At 48.2% G+C, this 20689-nt stretch overlaps 1 protein-coding gene across 2 annotated transcripts in view; it reads left to right on the forward strand.

Moving 5' to 3' along the window:
* Window positions 1-20689, forward strand: part of ITPK1 (inositol-tetrakisphosphate 1-kinase) — a 596101-nt gene that overhangs the window by 478945 nt on the left and 96467 nt on the right. For both annotated transcript variants that reach the window (XM_085626490.1, XM_085626489.1), the window contains exon 6: window positions 11949-12047. In XM_085626490.1, coding sequence (XP_085482616.1) covers window positions 11949-12047 — 99 coding nt within the window. The remainder of the gene's footprint in view (window positions 1-11948; window positions 12048-20689) is intronic.

Raw genomic sequence — 20689 nt, forward strand, 5'->3', positions numbered from 1 at the left:
TTTTTACATTTAATATTTTAATAAGAATGAATGTTTGTGGGTATGATCAAAACTAAGCATTTGGTTGTCCAGCCGTAATTTATATAAAAATCCACATTGTTGTGTTTGGTGCATTAGAGCAGGCTAGTGATGGATTATACTAGATCGTGGCTGGCTGGATCGCGGTGAAAATATGCGTGCAGCATAAGTAGACCCTCCATCAATGCAGGATGTGTATGTGAAACCACCTGCACTAGGAAGCGCCCGCATTAAAAAAACTTAATACACTTCAGGAAAATAAAGTGTGCAAACTGCAATCTAGCGAGCAGTTAAGCGTGCCCCCTTGATGGTACTAACAACAATCCAGCAGTCGAAGCTTGGGAGCTTAATCCTGCATAGAAAGTACATTTTCTGCTTCCAGACTCCTGCGGCTGTCATTATACACTGAATACTACAGTTCCTCACTCTTTGAGAACTTAGCTTTAGACTAGGTTCAGTTGGATTCAAAGGTGCTGCTTGAGAAGCGAGTAGTGGACAGCACTGTGGAAAAAGTCGACTTTGGTGAGTTGTGTGTTGGTAGAAGTGCTTTAGAAATGAAGTTGTAGCTTTACACTCAAGCACAACATTTGGCTTCCTCTTTTATGCATTGAGTACACTGGGAGGGACTAACTCTCGTACTTTCTTAATATTATGACTTGTACTTCCCCCTTCTTTAATAAGGTCCATGTTGTCTCCAACTAGGAATGTTTTAAGTATAGCTGAAAAACTGCCCTTTTTTAGGCTGGTTTTTAACTAGTTCCGATTTTGCCACCAACAGCTCTAAGCATGCTGGGACCCACAGTTTCACGTTTAACACACCATTCTTGCTAATCGATGAAAAATGAAGACCGATTGAAAGTCACTCTTATGACTTGATGCCACTTGACCGCTGTGTTTAAGGGTTTAAGCCATCATTTAGGACCCGGGTTTGGTGCTACTTAAGTCCATGTGCATTTGAACATTTCTCTCTTAGGACGGAGTGCCTTATGTAGCACCCTTCACACCTGGTCCTAGACTTCTGTTCTCAGCAGGGTCTATGGAATGTTGATGGTACGTTTATAAACAGGAGAAGGGGGTCCAACTCAATCAATGATGTAAGAGGGAGTGACCTGAGCTCAGTGGCCGTGTCTCTAACTTACAAAAGAAGGAGCCTTCTATATGGTAATATAATATGTGCATCTTCATGAGTGTCTGTCTCTCCAGATTAATAAAAGTCTGTGCTCGTCTTGTGCCTTCGCATTGTTCATTTTTTAATTGCTAGTCATTGTGTGTCTCTTGTCAGGAACAATTTTAAGATTTGAGTATTTCTTAGGAAACTCAACAGTACAACATCCTGCTTTCTGCAGTGTTTACAGTTCAGTGCCTTTGTAACCATCACGTCAGTTGTCGCCATGCCAGGCTGGCTTACGAAACCAGGCTTTAAGTGGATTATACACCCATAGTGCTGGCCTCGAAGCCTTTCTCTACTTCCCCATACGCAGAAACACGTGTACTTTCAGGTAGCCGAGCTGACTGTGAACATCAGAACTAAGATGGAATGTTTGCGGACATAGCAAATTTTCTACTAAATACCGGTGATATCACCTGAAAATGAGCAGCCCTTTTGTGGCCACTGATTTAACTCCAAGGAGCTGAGCTTGAACCGACAGAGGCTATGTGGATCTGAGTTTGTGTATCTCCTGTTCCTGGCTGACCTGAATCTTACTCCCTTGAATATCAGCAGGACTTCCCAATAGCTATGAAAACCTTTTCCTCCTGTTGGTTTGTTGCCTGCCAGCATAGTACTCCAGTTTTTAGGTCAAGCCTGGGCAGCGCGTGCGCTGCTCTGCGAGGCATGCTGCATTCAAGTATGGTCTTGAAGCCCCAGCCACTCTCCGCCCATATTTTTCATTGGCTTATGTCATTGTCCTTTGTAAATGCTGGCTTCTAATTTGTTAATAGGCTTGTTAGTCCCTCCTTAGTACAGCCTTGTCTTCATTTGTATCCTCTGATAAGGACTGGCCCTTTTACTTCTGTTGTTACATGGTATGTCCTATTTAGTCTTTAAGCACTATTTTCTTTAATAAGTTTCTCCTACTGCAGGCATGATGTGCTTTCCTGCATCATTCATTGCACCATTCGCGCTTTCAATTTCCAAGCAGTACAAGACAATGGCGGCGGCTTCTTTGAAAGAAATAGGTCTGGCATTTACAAGAGTTTTAGCTATTGGCATTGTAAATGACAATGCCTTTTATTTATGTGTTAATTATCAAAACAGATAAATAAAAGGCTTTGTCATTTACAATGCTAATAGCTTAAACTCTTGTAAATGCGAGACCTATTGCATTGCAAATGCTTGTTCACGGACGCCCCAAGGAGTGTGAAAATCTATTTGTTATGGGATAGCTCCAGCTGTGGCCGCTCCACCCTCAACATTTCTCAGTTGTGTTGTATTTTTGAGCTATCTTACTGACTGAACTGACCTTTTGGGAACTGTAGTAGATAGTAGGGTGGACAACAAATGGGCAGAAGGCTCTTGCAGACGGTAGCAATGAGAGCAGAGGTAGCAGAAGAGCCTATAGCAATCTGAATGATTAGCAGGGTAGCGAGCTAGTGACCGGACTTGCAAAGCCTGCTAACTGGGATGCTGTTGGCCAGCTCACTGGCCTCCTCCGGTATGCTAATATGCGCCCCATTGGCATGCTTATGAGAATTCGCAAAGTGCTTTAGCAGACCGATGGCAAGTGTGAAGGGCACCAGAGCCGGAATGGAAGACTAGCTCAACTGTCAGCCCAAAAACCAGGAAAAAATGTCCTTGTGATTATTACAGCTTTACATAATGAAAACTGTGACATTTAAATGACTGCAGACAAAAAATCCATAACTTTGTAAATATTACACATTCATAAGAAAAACTAAATTAACACATGTGCTAAGGTAACAACCGCTATGTAATATGAAGTCAAACAAATTAAACAAGTGTTTGCAAGGCCAGTAGATCTTGCCTTTGGGACCTTTTGGCTTTGCCACATGTTGCAATGCTGTACAAAGTTGGGGACTAAGCTAGATGCTTTTTCCAAATGATGGTGCAGCATCAGCAAAAAGAATTAAACAATTTTTGAAAGCAAAGGCTGCTGGTTTCGTCCTATGCTGGCACGTGCATGCTTGATGGCATAAGAATGCTCAAGGGTCACAACCTTTATGTGGATGCAACTTGATTTACTATTTTATTTACTGCTCCAAAATGGCGGACGCATCCTAGATGAGTAAAAAAAAATAAAAAATTGTAATACAAGCGCAAAATAAAAAAAAATTAAAAAGTGACTAGTAGGTTGGGTGGAAGCCACAGAGGAGTGGGGATGAGGGGAAAAGCACTGCATAAGACAAAGAGCAGTACGGGGGAGAAGTACACAAGACAGTGAGCAACATATGAGCGTGAGAGCAACACGGTGGAGGGACAAGGCAAACAAGGACGAGGGCAACACAGGAGTGAGGGAGAGAGCAACACTGTGCACAAGGGTCTTTTAGAACTACACGAGAGAGAGCAGAGCATACATGTGAGAGAGCAACACACAGTGCCTGGTGCTTGGGCATTTGTGGGTTGGAAGCACAAGAGGGAAAGAGATGAGAAGCACTTCCATTGTCATGAAGCGCATAACCGAAACGAAAAAAGTTCATTAAAAGTGAGCAATATAAGGATACTAGACAGCCAATCAAAGGGATGGTAGAGGCTATCCTCCAGCGGAGTGACAAGCACATGATGGGACAAGGAAAGCCATAGAATAAAAAAAGCATAAATAAAGAAAACAAAATACACAGAGAATCAATCAAAAAGAAGAAGCAACGGGTGTGTAAAAAACAGCAAGTTTATATCAGTCAATAATGTCAAGGGTACTGAAAATAGACAGTTATACAAATATTGGAAGGAAGTGGTATAATCGATTGTTCCTTCACGTAAACTAAATCAAACACTGTTTCATAATAATAGTCAATAGTTATGTAGAAAATAGTGTGACGGTCACACTATTTTCTACATAACTATTGACTATTATTATGAAACTATATAACTGTCTATTTTCAGTACCCTTGACATTATTGACTGATATAAACTTGCTGTTTTTTACACACCCGTTGCTTCTTCTTTTTGATTGATTCTCTGTGTATTTTGTTTTCTTTATTTATGCTGATTTGATTCACATTTTTATGACTGATGCATAAGATATAATCTATAATACATGAATGCTCAATGAATTCAGTTCTATAGGTATATAACTATCCTAGATCGAACAATTGATAACTATACAATTAAGTATCTAAACTAATCCCTTGAAGGCATCTTTTTACCAGTATATCTAATTTTACCCAAGCCCTCAAGGGTATATTGGGTTGTCCATTTTCTGTATCAATAGAATAAAAAAAGGCAAGCAAATGAGTGACTGTAAAGCCAACCAATTTTAAACAATGGGCTACAAGACCCTGTATGTTTACAACACATCTTTCGCAACTATACATGGAGCGGACCTAAAAATGGGGACAAAGTAGGCGGGACAACTCTCAAAAGGAGGTTTAATTCCGGGGTAGGCAGCAGGACAAAGAGGGCCACCTTCTGTAGTCCTGGGGCTCTTATTGCCCTCTGCTGCCATCCCCAAAACACAAGATCCGTATTTGAAAAAAGTGGGTGAGTGCCGGTGGCGCCACGGAAGGGACGGCATGGCTGCCAGCCCCACCCAGAAGAGAGTGGGTAGGGAAGTTATTTGCGGCCTGAGGAAGGAGGGGTCCGTCCCCTGCACCAGACTGCCTAATGCACAGTGCTTCTCTCTCCAGTAAACGTACATTTGTAAGCCACCAAGGTGGATTGGTAAATAGGGTCATTGGCTTCTGTAAAAGAGACAGCACTTTGGTATAAAGTACTACTGTTTTTTGGCCCCGTACAATAGAACATTTTCAGATCAGTAATTAGACTGGGTGGGCAGTTAGGGGCGTGTCTGGGAGCGTGACTGTGAGCCAGGCATTTAACAATAGCCACATTTTTTAGGTCTCGCCTGACCCAGCGCATGCGCTGGTCTGGCGAGACTTATTTAGACAGCTCCAAAAAGTGCTACCAGGCCAACCTAGAGCTACAGTGCATGTGCGCGGGCGCACGCGTCGTGCTTGTCCGCGATTACTTTCACTTTCGGGCCCGCACGGCCGCTTTGATGTTTGATCGCTATCACTTTCACTTTCGCGGCCGCTTGGCATAGCCAATAGGTCTCGCTTTTGGGACTACAACTGTTGCATGGCTAAACACTTATAAGGTCCCAAAGGCAAGACCTATTGGCTATGCCAATGCTTGTTTGGAGTGGATTAGAGGTTGGTGAACTTTGAACCATTCAATCAAACATCATATAGCACAACAAAAAGTTAGATGTAGCACTGCAGAGAGGGTGTAGTCTCGATAGTTGTAAACTGTCACCATGAGTCCCACATTTTAGAGAGGGAGTAAGTGCCAGCGTGTCTCTTCCAGCCCTGCCACTACATGTGGGCATGTGACAGCGGGCATAGGCACATACTCATACAGTCAAGAAAATTCAAGTCCTCCTTTGAGGCGACCTTACATTTATTTTTTGTTATACATGTGGCTCAGGTCCAGTTTGTGTTAAGTCTCCGCTCACTACCTCCTTACTCAGCCAGGTCAAAGACATTACGAGACATGGCAAGCATCAGCTTCTATGTTATACGTGCAGGGCCTAATTTCTGGCAGTTTGATATTGTGCGAAATTGGCCCATGGACATCCGAGCGCTTTAAATGACAATCCGAACATTTGCATTCAAGCTTACTTTTTTTAAGCACCATTGGTTAAGTGAGTTGCCCAGAATCACAGGATGATGATCCGACGTCGGGATTCGAACCTGGTTCCCCAGCAGCCCTGGCCACATCCTCATTTTTGTTGCGAAGCGAATTAGAACCCAACACTACAGAATCAACCCAGCGCAGAAATACACAACCCGTTGCAAGAATACACAACCCGTTGCCTGCCATAGCGGCACATAAACACCCTCCATCTGAAAGGGTCATTTTCAGTCGTTTTTTGCGTTGCAGGTACCCTTACTTCGGGGCTTGAGCCCTGCTGCTCCTGGGAGTACCGGTACTCTCCTGGCTCAAAAAGAAGCTCCGGTACTCGGGGGTAGAGAACTGAAGTGGCGGTACTCAGTACCGGTCCATTTAAAGCGCTATCACATTCATTGCTAACCCTAACTGTAGTTAACAGGACACTACCACTGGGATGTGCAGTAGTGTATAAACATTGAAAAGACAGAAGTTGTGCGTCAGAGAGGAGTTTTTATGCTGGCCATTACATTAACCAGAATGTAATGACGACCCGCAGTAAGGAGGATAGATAGATGCCTTTGCGATACTGCGATTCAAATTGTACCATCCATGGCCATGTAAGGGATAGTTCCTGGCAGATAGACTGGCGGATTAACGTTTCTCAGGCACATAATTTACTGAGGGGAAGAAATGTTTGTAGTCGGGACGGGTTACGGGTCTGCAGGCTTTGCCATGGCCCTGAAGCTGCAGTCCTGTGTTTTTATTAATGTGCGTGTGAGCCGGGGATGAGGCTAGCAACCCAATGTTGATCTGGCAATGTTGCCAGGCTGGGAGGAACACAGTCTAATATAAGAGAGAACATTCGGGAAACAGAATGGCCTAAGAGCACCTCCCAAGTTTCTCAATTTTAAGCATCCTACGGTGCTTCAAGTAGGGACTGTCCCGCCCGAAAATAAACACTGCGGTTTGAAGGGCCGTCCAGTGAATGACGTCACAGTCCGTCCGAAAACCCAAGCAGACTTAATCGAACCGAGGAACATTCCAGAATGCCCGTTGGTGATCGTTAGAGATGCTGAACTTGGCTAATAACATTTTTTTCTACCCCTTGTGTGGCTCCTTTAATGCTGACAACCTCTCGTAAGTACTGGGCGGGTGTGGCTGCCCAGCAAGTTAAATTAAAAGATAATGTTGAAAACTTTTAGCACTATTGCTTCATTAAAGAGCAAAAGTGTCACCTTTGGGAGACGGTTGAGCACTTTCAGTAAAACAGTTCTGTGTAGTGAAGAGGACCAAAATATACGTGAAAATTGAAAGTCACAAATATTATTGCATTTGATACATTGTTATACCATGACTACCTTTTAACTGGTCAGTGCTGTCCCAGTTAAATGGCATGGCAATTAAAGTCAATTTTATTATCTAATTCTGACAGGGATAAGTGAGGTGATTGGCTGATTTTCCCATTAACTCTGAGTCAAGCAAGGACACTCCTTTCCCTTGGTACACCAGTAAAAGACAGCCATTATTGGGGTGCACTGGGCCCATCACACCTCTTTAACACTGCACCTGTTGCACTAGTGATGGGCTTTAGTTATGTTCCTGGATCTCCCCACCAGAAATGGTCAGGTGCATGATCATTCTGATCAGCTATGGCTAAAACCATGTTCTACTTCAGCCAAAATGGTGCTATTTTACACTGCCCTAGTAAAGAGACGCATACATTTTAAAGTTATGGATCGGTTCTGCTCATGGTTTGATATATTGTAAGTCGTTGCTGCCGCCTCGAGTAGCTCAAGTATTGACATACACCCACCTCTCGCTACACCGTATTACGTGAGCAGGCCAGTAGTAGGAGGTTCCAGACTGAGGGTGTTGGACTTGGCCCTTATTGGCCTAACATTTTTCGTTTTTCCCCCTAGCCTTTTTACTGACATGGTGTGTCTGAACTGAAAATAAATGTTGTGCAATGGTGTACGCACCTTTATTTCCACCATTGTAGAAATGCACCTTTGTAAAATGTCACTTTTAAAATGGACGCCATTTCTGTCTGCTTCTGCCGCCTGCCTGAGGTGGGTTGGCGGTCTAGTGTTTGAAGTGACAAGGTGCTCTACACTCCCCCACAGTGACAGTTGAGGCTGGAACTGCGAGGGACCTTCTAGAAGCTTCCAGCCCTTTCTGGTAGGTGGGAGGAGGGGTGTGTATGTAGAGCAGTAGAGATGCCATGTGCTCAGACTGAGGGTGGACTTGACTGAGAGGGGACACTGCCAGGAGTTACCACCGCAAGGGCCTGTGTGCTGGCCCCTGTGCCCATCTGTACCCCTTTGCTGTCCACAGGGCCACTGAGAGACTCTGCTGGAGTGGAGACTGCTGTGCTAGCAGGATTGCCATCGTAATGGAGGATGACTGTTCCCAGGAACTGCTGCTTCATTTTTGGGTGAGCTGCCCTGCTGCTTGCTGATCTTGCCCTGCGTTAACTGTCTCCTGGCCCCTAGCGCCTCGTGAGCGCTACATTTCAAGTGACTGGGGTCCTCCTGCTGTCTAGCGCCTTGTGAGGGCTGCAGCGCTATCCCAGCCCCCAAGGACTTTCCTGCTTCTTAGTGCCTCGTGGGCACTACTGCCTTGTGTGGGACTTGGGATCCTCAAGGAGGCGAGGAGCTGAAGCCTGCAGCGCTGTGCTGCCAGAGCGCTACTTTATTTTGGGGGACCCTGGACTTGGGAAGACTCTAGCGCCTCGTGAGCGCTACAGCTGTGCCTCAGGAGGCGAGGAGCTACTTTCCTGTGTACTGTATTTCAACCCCCCCCCCGGGACTCCCCACGATATTGCTGCAGCCACCGAAGAAGCGGAAGCAGTGCATGCTCCATTCCGGCTGCCCCCATCGCCTGCAGGAAGGGGCCTATCGGGGCACAGTGCCGGTGCACAGATTGCGCAAGGACTCCAGAGAGCCCGGTGAGTAGGGCTCAGTCCCAGCTTGGTGGGGGTGGTGTCGGGGGGCACATTGTCGGTGCTCGCCTCCCCCCGGTGCTGCTCTGAGGGCACCGTGGTGCCTGTGCTAACCTTACAGCAGCCCCGTCTGACAGGGGGCAGCTGCAACATTGGGGAGTACTGTGAATTTCAGGGGTCCTGGAGTTGGGCTCCCAGCTGCGCAGTGGTGCGAGTGCTTTGGGCCTGACTCCCAGCTGCCCTGCGAGTGCGTAGGCAGCTGCAACGTATTGGGGGGCATTGTACGCCTCAGGAGAAGAGAGAGGAGTGAGAGACACTCCTGCCCTGTCCCAGCGCTTCGCGCACTTTGCTTTTGCTGTTTTTGCAGCCAGCCCTGACTTTGCGGGACATAGGGCATTTGAGCCCCAGAGGGAGGCCAGTTGGCCTGGGGCCAGTGTCAGTGTTGTGCCCCCGATTGGGGCTAACTGTGATTATGCTGGCGAGGCCTATTGCCCAATATGGTTTATTGCATAATATTGTTACATAATGCATTTGTACCTAGGATGATACCTAATGCTTTTCCCTCCGGTTTGCAGTGCTGATTTGATGCCTGACGTCTTGGTTATGTTCGCAGGCCCACTGGGATTCATGCAATGCTAGTTTCATTCTAGGCCTTATGGGTCCTGATGCACAATGAGTTTTCATGCCTGCTGTTATATGCCTAATGGTTCCTGCCTACTTTGTTTATGCCCACAGGTGGATGCCTGATGATTTCCCCTTACAGCTTTCCTGCCTCAGGGGTTATTCATATCGTTTATGCATATGGTGATGCCATGATGTTTCATTGCAGGTGTTCCGGCCTAATGCCACACCCTGATGTGTTTTTATTGCAGGAATTGAGGCTGATGGACTTATCGTCATTTTCTTTGTATGTCGCAATGGTTCTGGCAGGGGCCCGATTGGCCCTGCCATGTATATATTCTCCCCTGTAAATATTGACCTGGCGCCTTTTGGCGCAGTATAGAGATTACTGAAATTACCTTTTGTTTCTACAACACAAAAGTTATTCTTACACAATCTTGTAGCGTCTCTTTTTGGAGTGTGCCTTGTGTGTCGCCTGTGTGTACTGCGTGGATGCTTTGCACATTTCCTCTGGAGTTTGGCCCACCCGCTCTGCACCACGCTACCCGTTTCCAACAGAGGGGGTCTCATCCTAACTATACAACTACTGTCTAGTATTGCTGTTTAATGACCGACGAGGCGGGCCAGAGCCTGCATGTCAACAAGTGGCATACAGGGGGTGATGACTTCAGCCTGGGAGGGTCTGTGCCAGTTCCTGGAGGTCCCTGGGCATTAATGGCACCACAGGCCTCAGGGTCTTATGGGATCCAATGTGGCTTACTGCCCCTCTAGTCCTCAGGCAAGTGGCGCCGGGTCTCCACTGCTGCAAACCGCATAGACTGAAAAGTAAAAGACCGATGGATGGCCACAGGTGCATTAACGCTGATAAAGAGTGCTGGATGCAAACCTGGAGAACCATCACTCAGTCAACCATCTTCCCTTACATCCTTGTATGATGACCCTCACAATGCCACCTGAAGTTCATAGCTGCAGAGCCGTCCTCCCTCCACACTTACAGAAAATGGTAGCTGCCTCACTTTGCAAAGAGAAAGGATACGATGGCAAAATCAGCACCCAAAAATAAGACTAGATCCTGCTAACCAGGAACAAACACAGGCTCAACTGGTGGTGGCATCTAAGCTTAGACCTGGAGAAAAGGTAAGACACACTATGTAGCCACCGCCGTATCACGGTAAAACCCAGGCCACCAGACTATAAAACAGGCCTACTAACAGCCAAAGCAATAGCCCATACAGAGATCTGTGAGACCAGCCCTTGGGGCACGGCCAGATTGCCCTTTTTAGCCAGTCCATCCCTGATACGGTCTCTCACACTCAAGAATAGTCCCTCATGACCCCCAATGTGAGGACATAAAGTGGAGTGCTCTGGGAAGGAAGACACGAGTGCTGGCGAAATAAAGGACCTGCTCCTGGCTCTCCGCCTCCTCTAGGTTCAGCCTATCAGAATGCCCTTTCGTCCGTTTATTAGTTCCACCAGCTGCATTGCCAGGAGACATTGAGCCCACTCCAGCTAGCATGACCTATAGAAAGACCACGTGGATGTAGGGTGCCAGGGCTTGAACAAAATGGAGGAGGAGCAAAGTAATCGTACTGTGAGAAACCTGCAACCGACAGGCACATTTATAAGCCTCGTGGCCCTAGCTACACAAGGGACATGCGCAGAACACATGATGCGGCTCACCACGTGCTCGTTAGCATGTTCGATACTGGGCTACAGAATGCCAGTGAGACAGAGGGTATAGGAAGTATTGTTGCATTCAAAAATGGGAACATGCATCAGAAACACATCTGAAAATATGATAAATATTAGCATTTGAGTTTCCCATTTTATTGTCCAATTTTGTGTGCCCAATGATATCTATGCTTTTAAGCATACTACAGTGTCAATCACCATTTAGTGAAAGCATTTGTTTACACTGTTACATGATAGAATGCTTGCTCTTTATAGACAGTCAACGGCTGATATTTTTAAAAGGTATTCTTGATGGGGATTTAGGACTTGATTGAGGGGAAGATTGGCCAATGGTCCTTAACCTATTGGCTCTGCACCAGGATTGCTCACACCAAGTGTATTGTTTATTATGGGGGGGGGGGCGTGCTCAGCCGTGGTGGTATCTTTCCAGTATTTCAATATCCCCATTCGCTCAGTGGTACTGTGATTGGTCTGTGTTTGATTATTGTCCCAATAGTGTGACTTTTATTTTAGCGATGTATGTTTGTGTAAATAAAAAATTGCTATGCCTCGTAATTCCATATGTCTTGTATTTACCTGGAATTTATGCTAATCTGCATACACAGACTAATGCCCAAAGATTACTTTAGACTGTTGATGATTGTGTAATTATAATCATAGTAGTACCTGCTGAAGCAAAAATGCCACATATTGTACTCCCTAGGTCATAATTCCACAGTGCAAACCAAGAGTAAATGCATCCTTTGGGTTCTACTTGCCATTCTGCTTACCTTGCAACCCCTGCCATTAGGGAGCAAATCGTAAGTTGCCTTGGGCAAGCTTGCCTCCAATGTCGGAAGTTGTGGAAATCACATGCTCAGCATCCCTTTTGTACCTTGTGTTTTGCAGACCACAGGATATGCTCCCCTCCCTTCATTGAGATGATGCACGAACGAGGAGAGGACGCCCTGCAAGTGATTGAGAAGAGTGGCCTGGCTTTTCCATTCAGTATGTACCATGTAATCCTCTGAACACAAAGTTGGGTTTGTGCTGAACGTTTCGTGTGCATCCTGGGAAATTTATAAAGCAACAATCCCATATATCGTAGCCTCCATCAGGCAAAAGCACCACGATGAGACAAAGATTTAAAAAAAAATCTCTCTCTCCCCCCTCCCCCTCCCCCTCCCCCTGCCCCATCCCCCTGCCCATCCCCCTGCCCCTCCCCCTGCCCCTCCCCCTCGCTCTCTCTCCCCCTCGCTCTCTCTCCCCCTCGCTCTCTCTCCCCCTCGCTCTCTCTCCCCCTCGCTCTCTCTCCCCCTCGCTCTCTCTCCCCCTCTCTCGCCCCCTCGCTCTCTCTCCCCCTCTCCCTCCCCCTCTCTCCAATGTCTAGCAAGTTCAGTGACATAATTTGAATCATTCTGTGACAGGGTGACACCACACACGTTTGGACCCTAGATTATATGAAGTGACACCATGGTACTATTGACCAAATAAATGTGCCATTTTGCATTTTTTTGTTTGTTTATTTATGCTTTTCCGTTTTCCATACAAAAACAGCAGCAAACAGTATACAATCGCTCAAAATGCGGCATTGACATAGTATGCACGTGACATTCACATGTATTACGTAACTCCTAGTGCGGCATGGTACATCATCCAGGGCGCGTGGAACCACAGACATGACAATCACATAAAATACAATGCATGGTGAATTTATGCAGGATAGGAAACGACCAGCTTTCAGGCCTCAAATGTCAGCAATTTTCAACAGATAGGACGTGAGCGGTCCCCATATATCCCACGGCTTGGACTTGGCAGGCAGCTCCTCTGCATAGTATGTGAACTGATCCGGGCAGTAGGTCAGATCCTGCAACCATAGCTTAGTGGTGGGTACTTCCCTACTTCCCCAGCACAGGGAAATCCTACGCTTAGCCATTAGCAGCGCTATGGAAACACATTTTTTGTTGGATGGCTTCACCTTCGCGCCAACCCCCAGCACACACACTTTTGGGCCCCATTCTACCGCTTCCTCAACCATTAGACCAAGAACTCTCGTAATTGAGCTCCAGTATTCATTTATTTTGGGTCATGCCCACGCAAGATGATAGAAGTCAGCCCCCGGGGTTCCACCGCGCTTGTAAGTGTCCGCCGGCTGCAGCCCATATCGATGAAGTTGTGCCGGCGTGTAATATAGCTGATGCAGGTATTTATAATGTACTAATCTTAGATTACCATTGGCCGTCAGTTGACTTGTTAGACGGCAGCTATCCAACCAGTCATTCTCAGAGAGGGGCTCTGGCAGTACAGCATTCCACCTGGCCAACGCGGTTGACTCTCCCGGTGGTATATCCTTCTGTGATGCGTTGTAAAGTCTGGTGACTAACTTGGCCCTAGATGTAGTAGTATATAGCAACTGCAGCGCCTCCAGGGTTGGAGGCTCCGTAGGGAAAGTGGGATAAAGGGCCCGCATCGCAGAGCGCAATCTAGTGTAGGCAAAGAGGTGCATGGCGGAGACGTTGCCTCGGGCGCTTATGTGATCCGAAGTGATGAGCCGGCCACTCGGGAACACATCTGCCATTGTGCCCAGCTCCATGTCTTTGAGGGTTTGCCGCATGCCAGCCTCACTAGTGACCGAGAGGTCTGCGTGGTGGAGGAGTGGCATGCCGGGTGCATATAACGGCAACTTATGCGCTCGCTGACGGAGTTCGCGCCAGGCCTTAGCCGTAGTTTGAATAGTATCAACTTCCCCCTTTTCAAATACTGTATAGTTGTTTACTATCATTGCCTTAAGCGGTATAGGGCTCACAACACCGGCCTCTACCGCCACATGCGGAATATAAGCTGGATCTTGTTGCCAATAATAGGAATAGTGCGCCTGCGCGCAAAGGTAGTACAGGTGAAAGTCAGGCTCTGAAAAGCCACCTTGATCATATGGGAGGGTTAGAATCTCCCACTTAAGACAAGGCTTTTTACCTCCCCAGGCTAGCGTGACCAGGAGGGAGCGAAGCCTGTCAAAAAGTGTGTCGCGTCAGGTGCACCGGGATGTTTAAAAAAAGGTACAAAAATCGCGGGAGAACCACCATTTTCATCCGTGCTATCCGATCCGCGAACTAAATCCACCTGTTTACCTGCCCCTCAAGCCCCACGATGGCTGTGCCGAAGTTAGACTGTATGACGGCTTGCGGGTCCCTACACAGCCAAATTCCTAAATATTTTACAGCATCTGAGCACCACGTTAAGGGATAGTCTACGTCAAATTGCTGCGTACTCTCCGTGAGTGGCAATATGGTCGACTTGGACCAGTTGAGGCCCAGGCCCGAGAATCGTTCAAACCGAACATATTCCTGGATAAGCTGCGCAAGAAACCTCGCCGGTTCCCGAACATACAACACCATGTCGTCCGCATACATGGAAACTGCAAGCAGACGCTGCAAAAAACGCAAAGCCGTCTGGGCATGATGCTTTCGTAAGATACAAGCCAGTGGCTCTAACACCAGAGCAATTAACAGCGGCGAAAATGGGCATCCCTGCCGCGTACCCCGCTGGATAGGGATCGCTTCCGATAGTTGCCCATCAATCCTAACCCGGGCCACCAGATTGGTATATAATAATTTAATCCAATTCGTGAAGGCAAATGGAACCCCCATGCGATGCAGGACCGTGATCATATACGACCAGGATACAGAATCCAACGCTTTTGCAGCGTATAGGAGGACTGCTACCGCTGGTACTTGGGCTCCAGAACAGGCATAACTGCAAAAATCGTACGTAAATTGTGCGATGTGGATCGAGTGGGGACAAATCCTGATTGATCTGGAAGGACCATAACAGGAAGAAGTAATTGCAGCCGAGTGGCTAACACTTTTGCTAAAATTTTAACATCCGTGTTTATGAGAGATAAGGTACGGTAAGATTCGCAGCTGTCTGGGTCCTTCTCCGGCTTTAAGAGCGCAACCATTAGCGCCTCACTCATGGTGGACGGCAAGCACTGAGCGTCATATGCCTCTTCATATAACTGCAGGAGACATGGGGCCAACTGGTCTACATATTCTTTATAAAACTCAGCCGGTAATCAGTCAGTGCCTGCAGCTTTCCCATTTGGCAAAGCTGCTATAGCATTCGCGCACTTCACCCAATGTGAGAGGATGCATCAGGAAATCTTGCTGCCTACGCGACAGCCATACCAAAGCAACATCCTCAAGATAGTGCTCGAGCTCGGCCGCATCAGCTGTGGGCTTATGGGCATACATCCCGGCATAATAGTCTGTAAAGGCACTCAGAATAGTCGGCGTGTCATAGTGTGTGCCAGTATCAGTAGTGATTGCTTGGATCATGTGTGCCCTATTCTGGGGTTCCAGGATATGGCTAGCCAACACTCGGCAAGGCCTGCCACCCTCCCCGTAATAACGTGCCTTGCACTGGTGTGACATGTGGTTTATTTCTTGGTCAGCTATTGCATTATTCGCCACTATTTTTCCCTTAATGAGTGCTAACATACTTGGGTCTGCTCGGTCACCATATTTGCGTTCTAAATCACCTAATTCCCCTTCCAGCATAGTCGTGGAGCGACGTAATGATTTTAATACCCCGGCCTGAAGACTGATACATTTCCCCGTATGGTTACTTTAAATGCTTCCCACAGGGTTTCCATAGTCTGAACGGACCCTGTATTGAATGCGAAATAATCAGAAACGGCCTCCCGGATCCCCTCTCTAAAAACCTGGTCTAGTAATGCGGACGATTGTAAGCGCCACTGAAAGGGAGGAGGAACGTGAGACGGCAAAGTTATATCCAGAGCCACCGGCGAGTGATCCAACAGCGTCCGGGGCAGATATCTTATCATCGTGGCCCATGTGCAGACTTCCTGCGTACCTAGCCAGTAGTCTTAGCGGGACCAGGACTGTTGTGCATATGAGTGACACGTACCCTTTCTAGTGTGCGGGTGCCTTAAGCGCCAGTTGTCCGTAAGGCCCAATGACCACATCCCATCCTGTACAGCTTTAACATCTCGTCGGGGGGGCAGAACTGTTGCAGACACCCGATCCAATGCAGGATCTAAAACCACGTTAAGGTCATCCCCACAGATAACCGCCACAGGCGGCCATTGACAGTTTACACCATATTTTATCAAAAAGGCGGGATCGTCCACATTGGGACCATACAAATTCACAATAGTCAGTTTCGTGTTATACAGCAGACCTTGCACTATTATAAAACGCCCTTCGTCATCCTCATCCACATGTGTTGGTACAAACGGAACACCCCTTTTTGCAAGGATCATAACTCCCCGCGCATACGAGGAGTATGAGGCAGCCAGCCGCACCCCCGCCCACCTAGTGGCAACCTGCGAGACATTTTGTTTAGTGAGATGCGTCTCTTGCAACAAGGCAATGTGGATATGATGCCGGTTTAAATAAGACAGTACCTGTCGCACTTTCTTGGCATTGTTAAGACCCCGCACATTCCAGCTAATCCAGGAAATATTAGACTGTTGCAGATCCCCCATGCCCTTTAGCCACAGAGCCCATCACACAATCTAGAAAACATTAGTTACACCAAGCTGTGCCCGCTATATCAGTCCAGTCAATGCCAATACAGTACGATACTGATCCCCAACCACCCCTCCCACCCACAGTAGCAGGAAACATATACTGCAGGCAAACCCCCCCCCCCCCCCCCCGTGAACATAACAAAAACAAAATGACATTTCTCTCACAACCCACATTAAGCAAGGAATGGAGAAAAACAGTGCCCCCGTAAGGGCGCCCAAAGAGACCCCACCAACAAACAAAACCTTTTGGGGTATTCCCATGTAGTGGGTCGCTAGTAGTCCTTCGGCCCCCGTACAGACAGGGTGGGGCCGAGATAAGTAGAGATAGGCTAACCAATACATGACCTACCATCAAGTGTCAGTGGCTGATAACCCCAACCATTCAATGAGTCAGCAACTGGTGTTTAGTACTCCCCCCGAACCTGAACTTATGTTGACAAAATGCTAATCTATGGACAGACCCCATCCAACAGAAGACAATATCCTATGGATGTCTATCTTAATGCAGGTGCTATCCCCGGAGCAGAGACCGATCAAACACTTTGCATATAAAAGACTGTCATCACAGGACTAGCAGTACAGTTATAAGGAACTCCAAAGTCGCACGTGCTCAGCCTTCCGAATCAGAGTTCCCACCCTTCTCACGTGGCATCTCCTGTCGTTCAAGTCGCCGGACATATTGAAGAGCTTCTTTCGGTGTTGTGAAAATATGTGTCTTCCCATTGTGTTGGATGCGCAGACGGGCAGGGTAGAGCATGGCATACTGAATCTGGAGGGTTTGCAACTTTTTCTTGACCGTTTGAAATTCCCAGCGAGCTTGCTGTACTGCAACCGTGAAATCAGGGAACAGCTCTATCTTCATCCCTTGGTACTCCAGTCGACCCTTTTCCCTAGCCAGCCGAAGCGCAGTGTCCCTGTCTCTATAATTCAGTAGTCTGGCAATTATAGGACGCGGAGGAGCATCCGGGACCGGCCACGCAGCTAGAGAACGGTGGGCTCGCTCGACTATTAGCACCTTTTAGAAGTGCTCCGCCCCCAGCAGTGTTGTGAGCAACGTTTCGACGTACGACTCCATGGCGCCGGTGTTGGTGGTCTCCGCAACCCCAGTTATGCGAAGTTTATTCCTGTGGGAGCGGGCTTCAATGTCCTCATTCTTTGCTCTGATTGCCTCCAGTATTTTTTCCATGCTAGCACATGTCGCACTGGCCGTCTCCACGCCGTCCTCCGCAGTCTCTGCGATCTGCGAGTCATGCTTCGTAATCTTCGAGGCCATGGTATCCATACGCATGTTAATGTGGTCAATCTTGGCGTCAATTGTTGCAGACTTTGTTGCATATTGAGCATCATACGCTCCAGTTTCGTAGTTGCACCCGCCTCTAGGTCAGGCTCTGTGTCCGAGGCAATGGGCGTTGTGGCTTTAGTGTGCTTCTTAGCCTCAAACTGCAATTTGGTTTGCTGCTTGTCGGCCTTGCCCATGCTGACAGACTGCTAGCTATCAGACTCGCGAGCCAGGGCGTCACCTGAAGGACTAGAGAACAATGGACCAACTCGCCCCAGGACGCGACCAGATCAGTTCAAGTAGAGACAAGCCAGCGCCAGAGAGCCACAGTATTTCAGAGATTACACCAGCGGCGGATTATAAAAGCTGGCCACTGGCACAAAATGCCCCAGACCGACAGAACACAGACCCCAGCGCTGCTAGATGGTGGTAGGTCAAAGCACACTGCGCAGAAGATTACCACTTATGAAAGACCACCACTGTGCAGAAGCAATGAGGCAGGCGCAGTCCTGCCCAGGGATAGCAATGAAGCAAGCCGCTCTCCGCACCAGTAGAAGTCTCAGGCACAGCTTAGGATTTAGACTGCCACTTGCGTATTACTGTAAACCATGGCCCTGTACAATACATGCAGGGCAAGCGAGCTTTCAACCATTCAGCGCAGAGTCGGCCCCCAACACCTCCAAATATGCTAGCAGCAGCTATTAGCGTCTATCAGCAAATGCTGCAAGTGAGGGTCTGCATGCAGTGCCAGAACCCCACACATCACACAGTGGGCGCAAATATGTTCGTAGGCGATGTAACCAGCGTCTTGACAAAAACCCTCAATAATGATGGCAGGCAGGCGGGTTACGCTATGTACTGCAGGGTGGCCGAGGCATCCACATGACAGCAGGCCAATAGTTCCCAAACAATGGAGTAATCACCAGAGGCGGCCAGCGAGTGCTGCTGTTAAATGTCCCCAGGCACTGCGGGAGTCCGCGTGTAACCAAAGATATGCAATATACAGTACCAAGTTCACACCGCGCACTCCCTGGTGCGAGGCGGCCGCAGAAGCGGGCCGCAGCAGAGGTATAGCCGCCACTGTAGCTGCGCGGGGCCTGGATCGTGTGTAGGGGGAATCCTCCGCTGCCAGCAAGATAATGGCTGCCGCGTCGCAGACACGGCCACGGCTAGCGCCAAAGCCCGCACGCACGGGCCGCCAGAGACAGACCCACGGGGGACCCAGGGCACACCAGAAAGTCTTTCAGTGCCCTCGCACTGCCCCAAGCCTCCCGCCGCACTGCCTCACCTCCGGCACCGGCCCGCCGTACGTGAGCCCCAGGAGCGTAGCCCCGCCTCTCAGCTGCAGTCCGAGGCGGAGGCCGGCTGGCAGACGGCGTCCCTCCGCCCCTCCGTCACCTGAATCCGCAAAGCAGCGGCCGGCTACACCAACAGCGTGGACATGAACGACGATCACACCAAGTGCCAGTGGCAAGGCAGGCGTCCAAGAAAGCAGCGACCCTCCGCAGATCCACAGCAGTCGCTCCGCTGCGCCGGTCAGGGACGAGACGATCAGCCCATGCTCCCGGGAGCCGCCATTTTACTGCAGGTGAGGCCCGGCAAGACTAAGTGAGGCGATGGCAAGCACAGGCGATCAAAGCACCCAGGAAAGCCACCAAAGTGCTCTTCAGCGTTGTGTAACCAGTTACTGTTACGGTCCAGTCATGGATGGCGCCAGGTAACGCGGATGTTAAACGGATTGTTACCTCGGCCAGCCGAGCTGCACTAGAGTGCGGCCATTTTGCTCCGGGCTCTCTAGCGCCCCCGCCATTTTGCATTTTCTTAAGTATGTTTTTCATGAAATCTTGAGCCCGGAACCTGAGGATGACAGTAATTAAAAACAGACAAAAACACACAGCTACTGAAACCAGCAGAAACAAAACTTGTCTACTTTTCCAAATTCAGTGGAGCAATTGTTCAAATCAGTGGTTGCCATCAATAGCATTGCAGTAGCACCTTCTTCCTGCAGAAACCCTTATTAGAGGCCCATGTTACCAGTAGATAAAAAAGCAGTACTAATATGTGGGGGTCCCTTAAAGGAGAAACATTTTGTATTTTTAGCTCATTGTGCGACCATGGAATAGGATTCCCAGTGAGGCACTGGTGCTTCTGAATTACTCGTTATCCTGTACAAATAGTACCAATGGTCTGACCACCGTATTACAACTACGGCGGTCGGACCTCCAGTGGACAGCCGCAACCGCCTGGGAAACGGGTTCCCTGGCTGTGGCACGGCAGTCGGAGGCGAGAAATATGTTGGCGGTGCCGCTGCCAAGCATATTAAACAAGTTTCCCTCATCGCCAGGATTTCATGGCAGTGCTCACACCATGAAATTCTGGTTAAGAGGAAACAAACTGTTGCCTCTGGGTCCTTGGGTTCATGCAGGGTGCACATGGTGTACCCCCCCTGTGTGCATGCACCCCCTTTCCTGCATGGCATGAACTTAGCAGTACATGCCTTGCAAGAAAAGACTTTAGCGTTCCCAATGTGGTGCCTTTTTCAAAGGCACCGCTATGGGAGCGCCAAAGGTCCGCCCACCAGACGAGAGAACTCTTAATCTGGCGGGTGGCCGAGTTTGGCGGAGCGCGGCAGTAGCGTTCTGCCCTACTCCCGCACAGCCAAAATCTTAATCAGGCCCCAAGTAATAATTGAAACTAGGGCTTTTTGTAGGTGAGCGTGCTCTGATTTGTATTTAGTCTTAGTAAATGCTGTATTTTGGTGAACTGTTACATTTTTGGTTGTGAATGAAACAGAACTTTTAGAAAGTCTCTTTGTGGCAA

This window comes from Triturus cristatus, chromosome 9 (genome assembly GCF_964204655.1).
Source record: "Triturus cristatus chromosome 9, aTriCri1.1, whole genome shotgun sequence".
Lineage (NCBI taxonomy): Eukaryota > Metazoa > Chordata > Amphibia > Caudata > Salamandridae > Triturus > Triturus cristatus.